Below are 11,481 nucleotides of genomic sequence, written 5' to 3'. Positions count from 1 at the left end.
TGTCGAATTTGTGGGTGTCCGTCTCGTGGGATGACCCTCATAAGGAGACCGTGTGAAGGTTGTAAGGAAATGGTAATGCGATTCAGTTCGTTACCATAGGGAGAACACAACTGACAATGCACATTTCATCTGTTGTAAACGTTACCAAGTGATTTGTACATTGTCAACCATCTTGATTATGTGACCACTGCTGCCATCTCATTGTCACCATAATTACTGAAATCTCACATATTCCTCGTCCGGGTGTAACTGTATTTTTCTTTTTTTTTTCTTTTTTATTCTTTTATGAAAATAAAAGAGAGAGGGATTGAGTTTGCACCCATTGGGAAGTGGGATGTATTCTTTCCCTGCATGGTTTTCCGGAAAAAAAAAGATACTGTCCCACTCATTCACTCTGTCAAAATTTCTGCACCATCTCGTGCAAGATTTGAATAATATGTATGTGTATACACTTCCATGCATTTGATCCTTCCCTCCCATGAAATTCAACTGCTGTGGAAAAAAAAAAGAAGAAGAAATTGCTAGTTAGTTAAAAAGAAAGAATGGAGTGCAAAGTTATGTATAAAACTATTTGCAAGCTTTAGAAAACGAAAATGGGTCACTAAAATCAAGCACATTATGACTACCAACGGCAAATAACTGGGAGACTAATTATTCTCGATTTTTTTTCTTTCAGCCAGATACCTCTGAATTTATGCCATTAACGTGACATAAATAGGGCTAAGACCCACGCAAATTCCTTGCCTCCACGGATGAATAGCAGTAGTTGCCACGTTCTTTGCGTTTGGCTGCATATGAATGGTGTCTATTAAGGTCGTTCGTTTTCATAATAAGAAAGTGAAAAAAAATAGGCTCCGTGGGAGTGTTTTAGATAACAAATTATCTTTTGAACTCCCAGAGTTCGAGCTTTTGTTGTAGACTTCTTCATCGATAAACCTGAAACTCTATACCGAGGCATTATTGAACATTGTTTCCAATTAACACAAAAAATAGGATGCATTTAGTAATAACCACAACATTTGCAGAAACGGGTGTGGTTCATGGTATACTCTGAACAAATGTCTAGTGAACAGAGGGTCTTGTTTGTCTTCAAACAATGAAGAAACTATTGTCATATTAAAACAATCTTCGCCCAGACACTTCAGCTAAGTAAAAGACAAAACTATTTTGTTGTCTTTTTCACCGCATCAGATGACTGTTAGAGTGTTCCTGCCTCACGGTGACGAATGACCATTATATGGTATGTTCAAACTCTTACAGTCAGAATTAGGGTTTCGTCATGATGCCTCGTGTGTTTCATCCCCTAACTGTTTCTATGCTTTCGTCATAGTTATCATATTTGATGAGAATTAATTCATGAAGTGTGAAAGGAAGCATGGGCATGATTTGTGTTATAGTTTCAGGCGCTGATAATTCATGACTATATAGTGAGAAGAACATCACCAGTTTTCGGTCAAGGTGAAGCAGCATTCAAAAACAAAAATGGTCTAATGAGGTTAACAAATAACCAAAAATGAATTTGCTACTCCATTTTCATGCTTTAGGAAAGATAAGAATATTGTATGGAAAATAGTAAGCTCCGAAGGTGGTTGAAGGGCTAGAAACACCTTTTTGAGTTGCAAATAATGTTGGAAAGTCATTTTGCTGCCAAAGTTGTGAAATTATTTGAAAACAGATATCTTGCTTCTGTGGCTATTCGAAACGTTTCCGTGTGCCTGTTCGTAGGAGAAAACTGTGTGGCATTAGTAAAACAGTGTATGCCCACACGGGATGTTTGTGCCCATATCTTAGGCGAAAAAACTGTGTAGGCCTATTGTGGAATACGGAGGCACAAAATCTACCATAGCTGTTAAACCAAGCATGAAGTGCGGCTGAAATGACGCTGATATGATTGTACTGCCGTGACAAAAGAACTATGGAGCTTTACAAAGATAAAATCCTCTTGGCTGTGGTTCAATGAAAATTACGAGTGCGTGGGTAAACAAAAGAAACAATGCCGGTCACATTCTAGTTGCCCTGATTTTCTCAGCCCCACCTTCTATTTGATGCACACACGGCAACAAGCTTGCGCTGTCACGGATAGTCCAAGTTCAAAGTTATTGTGGGGAGACTGAAGTGCTTTTTTTAACCAATTTTCTGGCATATTCTGGTGTCACGTAACCAAAAGACACTGTGAAAATAATTAATTTGTTACACAATTATGCTGAACGGGAATGGCTGGGTTTTGCGTTTACAAAGCTTGTGTTCTTTTTAACATGTGATTATTACTTTAGTTCCAATTGAAGCTCATTTTGGAATCACTAGTCTTTATATAGGCGATACAGCTGCAAGGTCTTTCGTCAGCTTGTAACACCATGGGTGTTCCATTCCACGAAAGCTGTGTAGACAAGATCAGAGACTTGAGAGTTGGTCAGTGAACATGGTTTAATGGCCCTTTTAGACAGTGCATAAGACTGACGTGAAAGTATCACTTTATTTTATTGATTGTGATCCAGTTGTATTATGGATCAAATTTTGACCCCCGAATTTGACGATTAGTGCTATATCAATATTTGTGATCTATCGTGGCTAATAGCAACCTGTTTGCCCCAAAGTCAGTGATATTTCGACAGTTTGGTTGTCAAGAAATGACATGATTATTAACTTCGTCCTTCATTTTCTTGTGTCTCGCTTGGAACAATTTTCATGACTTTCTGTTTTAATGTATCTCTTAACAAACAGACATCAATATCTAATATAGGTAATTGTGATAATGATAATTGTGATGATGAAAATAATGATAGTAATAATGATGACGATGATGGTGATGATAATAATAATGATAAAAATAAAAACATAAAGATAATAATGATAATAATAATAATAATAATAATTATAAACAATAATGATAATAACAATAAAAACAACAATAATTATACTGATAATAGAGTTTTCAACAATTGAAATACGCCGCGTTTGTCACACAGTATATAGTTCTCCTGGCGCAGAAAGACATGATAAGTGTAACCTCTTTTGCCACTATTTCACAAGGAAAGAGCAGGTAGACCTATGAGCTCATATGAGCAAATAGGAGCAGCAGCTCGTAAACATGTTTGCCGATGTGTTTACAAAACCGACCCCATCGCATCCCAAAGGAAACACACTGATATCATGATATTTTTAATTAATTTTTAATGGTCAACATTTATTAATCTAGATATGAAACATACTGAGATTTGTGTAATGATAAAGTCAACGTGTGGAATGTAATATACACGACGCGTCAGAGCTGTCTTTGAGGCGTATAGTCCACTATATCTAAAATCCTTCATGTCCCAAGTGATTCCTACTGGCGTCCATAATTATAGTCTCTCTCTATTTATGCTTACTTTCTCTCATATTGGCAGATATCTAATTGCTTGCCAATCGATAGAATATCTGAGAATGTAATGTTTCTCTTTGAAAGTAAAATCGTCTTGTACGGAAGTTTTGCCTGCGGCATAACAGCAGGATTATAGTTACGTGGCAGGTTCAGTAACGATGAGAATAGTGACAAAGAATTATGATAATGTAACGCCGATTATACAGAAAACTGTTGATGGTGATGATGATGGTGATAATGATGATGATGATGATGATGATGATGATGATGATGATGATGATGATGACATGTCTTCCGATCGTTGATCTTGTATGTTGTATATATATATATATATATATATATATATATATATGTATATACATACATAAATATAACATACAAGATCAACGTTATGACCTGCCATTGTAATTGCTAGACCATTAAACAAGTATCAAACCCTGTCAGACACTTTACAAGAGGCCCGGGCGTTTCCCAGTGTGTTTCATCGCCCCCACAAGCAAAGGTGTGCACATCACGAGACTGACACCCACGAGTCATACAGCCTACGAGTCATACAGCTCACGAGTCATACATGAGTTCCACACTAAGCTAACAAGGCCCACGACGTGTTGTGTCTGTCGAACTCCTCAGCTGTTTTTACCTCGTGTCGTACTCATGGGCTTTATTTGCCTTATGTCGAAGTCATGGGCTGTATGACTCGTGGGCTGTATGGTCATGGACCTGTTTTCAATGTCGAACTCGTGGACTGTATGAATCGTGGGTGTCGGTCTAGTGGGATGACCCCAAGTAAAGATATGTTAAAACCCGAACACCAGCAGATTGGGAAACAAACACGGGATACTAGCCATGTTCGATTCAACGTTAAGTAGCCGTTCTTATTTCATCAATACAATGATCATTCCACCCATCTCCCTCGCCCCTCTGTCGTAATTAATTAGCCTCATCTAGGACGTTACATGTTTTGCTTTCGAGCTGCCTTGCCCTCCCCTCATAAGAGTTGTGAAAATATGTCTTCATTATATAAAGACATCCATGAGCAGGAGTGGTATTTGGTTTCAAAATAATTATGAAACAGGAAAAAGAAAACATTCCGTCAATAGACCTGCTCAGAAAGGCTCGGTACACTCAGATACGAACAAATAATATACATCGTCATTGTTATGCACATTAGGTTTCAAAGCTGCCAGATATTCTGAATTAATTCAATGATCCGCATCTCCCTTGTAATTGAGGTCATATTTGATAAAGGACAAGGTTAGGGAGAGGCCTACAAGTATGCAGATCAAATAATAGATATCTGCTGCTAACAATGGATCTCCATTACGAATTACACGTCACAATGGCAAGCCTGTGATTGGCTGATCGTTGTTGGGTGGATCAATATTGGAAAAAAAAAAGATAAACTTCGGGCCTAGGTGTAACACGGGCTTGGGGTGTATTCTGTGATGAAGAACGACAGAGAATGAGAAACAACAATCTTCAGTAGAGACGGCGCAGTTCAACACATTAACAATAGGTAACGTTTGGGCCAAAGGATCATATCAGTTGAAGTCAAGTTGCTCGGTGTATTCGTTTCCAACAGTTTCTCAAGCCATTCCTTCGGTCAGAGAAAAGGGAGAAATCCGCCATGAAGTTGGCGCTTTTGTCCTTGTTTTGTGTGGCGCTAAGCTTCTGCGCTGTGTCTGCACAAAATGGTAAGTTTTAGCACGTTGGATTTTTTTTTTCTCTCAGTACTTTTTAGAATCACTCCCTTCACACGAACCTCCGTCCGGTCTACCAATGAAACTCCAATTAGTAGTAGTAGTAGTATTAGTAGTAGTAATAGTATCATTACTATAATATTTGTTATTATCATCATCATTTTCATTCTTACTATTATTTTTACCACATGTTTACCATGTTATTGTATCGTACTAGTGTTAAATCTGATTCAATACAATGAATTGTTTCTAGGGCTATCACCAATTCTACAACTGTGACCATTTGTGTCACTAAACGTTGCAACTGTTATAATTGGTCAAAGCGGAAATAAAAACGTGATGAACAAGGTCATGCAATCTCTGTACATCATCGTAGTGCAACAAATAACATAAAATCCTTTGGTATCGTGGCTTTTACCCTTTTACATCACGGAATCAAAATATATAACATACTGATTCTCTAGGATGTAGTGTTATGTTTTTCCCGTTGGTTTTTCATTTCAGAATGCGACTCATCGCCCTGTGCAGGCGGTGCCCAGTGCTTAGATGGACCCTACGGATACTATACCTGTCTGTGTCAGGGAGACACGTACGGAACGAACTGCGATAATGACAACCAGGGAATCCCAAATAATCTTGGTTAGATTGTTGTGCCTCATTCGCGATGTATTTTGCTGCATCAATTTCCTAAGAACATGATGCATCTGCTGGTTGTTGTTGTTTTTTGTGTGTGTTTATTTGTTTGTTTGTTTGTTTTTGTTTGTTTTGTGTGATATAACTCTCAGTCATTCAGTTTGCATGTAAATTCTAAACATAATGAGTCCGGTTGCATAAAAAGTTCTCGATGAATCGAGCGTAAGATCAATATTGCTGGCAAGTCTATGTCATGACGATACTTACGCTTGATTTAACGCACAGGTGTATGAGCAGATGGAGGATTTTTTAATGCATCAATCGTATGATCAATCGTAAGTTCAGTCTTTAAGAAAACTGTCCCAGGCATCATTCCACTGGTGTATATTTGTTAATGTAATGATAAGTTCTACAACACAAAAAATCACAGTTGACAATGAAAATAACCCCTGTACCTTTTGGGGGATTTTTTTTTTCTTATGATGATCGATATCTTGATTTGTATTTACATTCTCCGCTCAAGACACACTGCTATTAACATGCCATTATTTTGTAATGTGCACATTAAGGAATTGTAATCAGACATTGTACTCTTCTGTACCATCTTGATATGGCTATGTGGATTAAGCTGTACTCTACACACCATCTTATATTTTACTCTATAAACTGAACTATACCGTACTTTGCTGTACAAATCATTATCATATCAGAACATAAAACTCCGCTCCTTAGTTTAGGTAGGACTTAGACCCCGTTTACAGTGCAGGGCCGGGCCGAGCCGAGGCCGAGCCCGGCCTCAATTGCGGTACTTGGCCCCGCAATTTGGCCGTTTACAGTGCCGGGCTCGGCCCGGGCTTTTAATTCAAACTTTTTAATATTTTGTTGTAGTGGCGCTCTGCTTGTAAACAAACGACTATTATTGGGAGCGCGCCGGTCGCAATTTGGTACCGCATTTGGCCCAGTTTGCGTTTACAGTGAGAAAAGGCCGGGCTCGTCCGCCTTTTCTCACTGTAAACGTAACCTGGGCCAAATGTGGTACCAAATTTAGTCTGGCTTCCAGACCCTCTGCCCGTACTATTTCGCTATTCATGATATTAACGCCCTCAACGTCGAAAACTAGTATAGTTTAACCCTATAAAGCCCAAGCTATTTTGACCCCTTCCAGGCCCAAAGGGGGGGGGGGGGGGCACATTGTGCCCCCCCCCCTAGAACTTCTTTATTATATGATGTATGACCGTCATATTTGGCACATGGGTAGAGCAACTTGTACTCTACATGACCCAACATTTGAAATTTCTCAAGGCCATCCACTGAGGGCGCATTTTTGCCAAAATATGAAGAAATACATAGGAAATAGGCTAAAATCATGTTTTTTTTTTCTGTTTATTTCTTTATCCCCAGTATATATCTTCTTATTTTGTATCAATAATTTTCATATTTACCACAAAGGAAGAGCAGGTCAACCTTCACTATTTGTTATGGTTCAAATTTCTCAAGGTCAACACATGGGGGCGCTTTTCTTTACAATATCAACAAATATATAAAACCTATGACGCATTGCTTGGAATGGATACATATATTGGTATCGCATTTTATATTTCCAAGATGATTGTAATTTGGAGTTTGCAGATTGATAATATGATAAACAAATGATATTACAGGCAAAGCTTGTGTGAAGATAACACAAAATAAAAGGGTAAATTGCGACCGGCGCCCTCCAAATTCAGTTCAGTTCAGTTCAAATTTATTTCATATGTCCACTTTCTCAATGATGAGGTTATACAAAATGATTAACAATAAAAGAAGAATACAAAATAATAAATATACAATCATGTCTTTTGATTGAAGATTGAAAAAAAACATACTTAACACAAATGTATATATGGTCATATCATAATTACACTGAAGATGTCACAAGTAAATATCAGAAATATGATGGGGCCTACATAAAATCTATAACGCTTGCAAAACTGAAGGTTCCCGAATTCATAAGCATATAATTATACGGAGAACGGATATGTTTATAAATTGACCAACTAAAATTATACCAGGACAAAAATCGATTTAAAGAATAAACTAATGAACCACATGGATATCGCTCAAACCAGACTGTATACGGATCTCGCAGTGTTTGAAAAAGAATGCCATAATATTTGATGTATCGGTACCATTGAATAACTTGGTGCTGCGGACAAAGACAAAGGACTGGGAGTATTTTAGAAAAGTTACTAAAAGCTTGGTAGTGTGTATCCACTAAGTAATAGCTGTTTTAATTTGGGTTTAAAGGTGAATAAAGATAATGGAGAAGTAATATCTTGAGGGAAGTCATTCCAATATCTGGGTCCAGTAAATATGATTGTTTTCTTTGCAAAAATAGTGCGAGTACGGGAAGGTGATAGGCGTCACTCTGGCGAGTGGGATAACAGTGAATAGAGCAATTCCTTTTGAACATGTGGATAAAGACAGATGGTAATTCATTAGTTGTTAGTTTATACATGCAAATTCCGAGATTATAATAAAATAGGTCTGGAATTTTCATAATTCTGTTTTCATGAAAAAAGCAGTTGGTATGAGCAAAATATCCGGCGTGGTTTATGATTCTTATTGCACGCTTTTGAATACGGAGAAGGGAATCTAATAATGAGTGAATTGCATTTCCCCACGCCAAAATCCCATAATTAAAATGTGGAGATATTAAAGAAGAATATATCCTCTGCAAGATATAAACAGGGAAGAAATGTTTAAGCTTATTCAAAATTCCGATATTTCTGGACAAAATTTTACTTACAAAATTAATGTGAGTTTTCCAGGATAATTTTCGGTCAATCCACAGCCCTAAAAACTTTGTGTTATTAACCTGCTTTAAGCATAGATCATTTATTTTGATATCATGTGGGACAACATTCAAAGGATTACTAAATACCATATAATGAGTTTTTTCTATATTCAGGGATAATTTGTTCGCATAGATCCAGGATTGCACAGACCTGAACTCAATATTCATCATAATTAATTAATGTATTAGGGTCTCGATGTGAAAAAAAAAAACCAAGCTTGTGTCATCGGCAAAACAAATGAATGATAAAATTTGCGATGATTTTTGAAGATCGTTTATGTAATAAAATAAATGAAAGTGGGCCCAAGAGGGAGCCCTGTGGGACTCCACATGAAATAGGTTTTAATTGCGAATCATGACCGTTAATATTAACAAATTGCTTTCTATCTGTTAAAGAACTCTTAAACCATTCTAAGGGCGTCCCGCGGATTTCATAATGACACAGTTTATAAAACAAAATGTCATGATCCATCGTATCGAAAGCTTTAGAAAAATCAAGAAAGACTCTAATCGTATGTTCAAAATTATCTATAGCATGAGCTACCTTGTCTATAAAAGTAAGTAAAGCATGGGTTGTGTTGTAATGTTTTCTGAAACCAAACTGAGAATCTGATAAAATATTATGATTTGTGAGAAATTTTAATAATCGCATGTAAACCAACCTTTCAAGAATTTTATAGATTGAAGTCAATAAAGAAATTGGTCGGTAGTTATTCACCAAATCTTTTTGTCCCTTCTTAAAGACAGGGACAACTTTTGCGACTTTCATCTTATTGGGGACTTTGCCATTTTTAAAGATTGATTAAGAATGTATGTAAGAGGAGAAATGATTTCACTTAAAACATTTTTTTAAAGAAAATTTGTAATTCCATCATATCCTGAACTTTTTTTATCATTCAAATTCTTGATATCTATAATTTCTTCTTCAACAATAGGTTCAAAAATATTGATTGAGAATTCCTATTACCTAAATATCTATAAAATATAGTTGACGATTTCAGAATTTTACCGGCAAGATGTGGACCAAGACTTACAAAATAATCATTGAAAGACTCCGCCATAATGACCTGGTCGTTAATCTGGCGGCCGTCCGCTGAAATATATTTGGGAGGATCAGTATCATTTTTGTGTTTGAGCGCCTCATTAATCACCTTCCACGTACTTACTCTTCACATCAGATTTATATTTAACAAACTGCCGCGGAAAATAATTTCGCTTAGCTATACGCATTAAGGATGTCAATATGTTCCGATAATTGTTTAAAGGCATGGATCTTTGCGATATTCATAAAAGAGTTTATTCTTGCGGTTAATGGACCTCAGAAGAGATTTTGTAACCCACAGTTGTCGTGGTACTTTTTAATGATTAGAATGGTGCGGTCTTTGGAGAGGAACACTAGAATTATGATTAACAATTAAAATATTCATAAAGTTTTCAAAGGCTAAATCAATGTCGTTTTGACTGCATACCGTGGACCAATCTTCTGAACATTTCTCCCTAAGTTTATTAAGGTTGGATTCAGACATTGCTCGAATACCAGGATTGTTGGTGTGAGAAACATTAGCAGTCATAAAATTAGACACAAGGTCATAAATTGGAAAATGATCAGTAACGTCAGAAACTATTAGGCCAGATGTGATGTCAGAAAATGAGTCATTTACAAAAATTTTGTCAATAAGAGTAGATACATCATCAGTTATTCGAGTCGGTTTTCTTGTAAGGGGAATAAATGATTTCGACAACATAAGGTTAAGGAAATTTGCGCATAAGGGATTATCACTGTAACTTAGGAGATTGAGATTAAAATCACCCATGACAATACATGTCTTAGTATCAAAATAACTGGTCGAGATAAGGCAGCGAAATAGCTCTAAAAGTTCAGCAGGGTTTGAGCTCGGGGGTCGATAAATCTCCCCAGTTATAATATTATCTTTGTTTAAAGTTTTGACCTCGATAAACACACTCTCAAAAGTATCTGACATCACGCTGTATTTTTCCAAGAAGACACAGTCTAAATTCTGTGACACATAAAATCCGACTCCCCCACCTTTCTTCCATGTTCTATTATTTGTTATGAGTCTAAAACCATCTATTGTAAGCAGCGAAGAGGGTGATGTCTCCTTTAACCAAGTTTCACTGAGCCCGATAATATCATAGTTGGGTTTTAATGTGCTCATAAAAGAAAGAAATTTATTTAAAAAAAATATTTAAGCTTCTGATATTTCAATTCAATTTCAATTCATTTATTTTTCATTCTTCTTTTTTCCAACAAAACATAACACATAATAAATTTGGAATTACATCATAAATATAAACATTCGACTTTGCAAAAGATAAATGATACAGATAAACGAAAGAACATGCTGGAAAAAAGTACAAAGTTATGCTTCAGTTGAGAAAAAAAAAAGAACTGAGAGGTCCACTAAAAAGCAAGCTTGTATGTTGTGAACCACTCAAAAAATGAACAAACTTATGAATTACTTATTTACAAATACTTATCACACTACGACAGAACAGAACAAGACAGGAGAAATACAAAAGACATGACACGACTTGACAAAAAAGACGGAAAGAATGGAGAGAGAGAAAAGAAGAGAAAAAAGAGAGAATGCCTACACGCTGAACTAGGGAAATGGAACAGGGGGTGATTGAAAATGTGCTTCAGAGGGCTGGTACTGGACGCAGCTGTGCAAGAATTTGATGGCTATTACAAAATAAAACACGTAATCTATTACGCAATAATGAAGCCAGTGATCGAAAGATTGGTGGATGGATGATGAACCCTGAGGTTGATGAGATCTAACTAATAAAGAATATATCAGAGAGGATTTAAGAGAAATGATTTAAACTTGCGCTTAAAAGAATGCAAAGAAGGGGATATTTTTATATTTTATATTTTTTATATTTTTACATTTTATATGAAATATTAATATATTTCACATATTAAGATG

The 11,481-nt window shown here is 36.4% G+C and overlaps 1 protein-coding gene across 1 annotated transcript in view; it reads left to right on the top strand.

Moving 5' to 3' along the window:
• Positions 1-2,354: 2,354 nt before the first annotated feature.
• LOC140231700 (uncharacterized) overlaps positions 2,355-11,481 on the top strand; it is an 82,522-nt gene continuing 73,395 nt past the window's right edge. Inside the window, exons 1-2 of the mRNA XM_072311854.1 lie at positions 2,355-2,409; positions 5,566-5,700. Of these exons, the coding sequence (XP_072167955.1) occupies positions 2,355-2,409; positions 5,566-5,700 (190 nt within the window). The remainder of the gene's footprint in view (positions 2,410-5,565; positions 5,701-11,481) is intronic.

Source organism: Diadema setosum, chromosome 8 (assembly GCF_964275005.1).
Source record: "Diadema setosum chromosome 8, eeDiaSeto1, whole genome shotgun sequence".
In the NCBI taxonomy this organism is placed as follows: Eukaryota; Metazoa; Echinodermata; class Echinoidea; order Diadematoida; family Diadematidae; genus Diadema; species Diadema setosum.
This window is presented reverse-complemented; position numbering and strand designations above follow the sequence as displayed.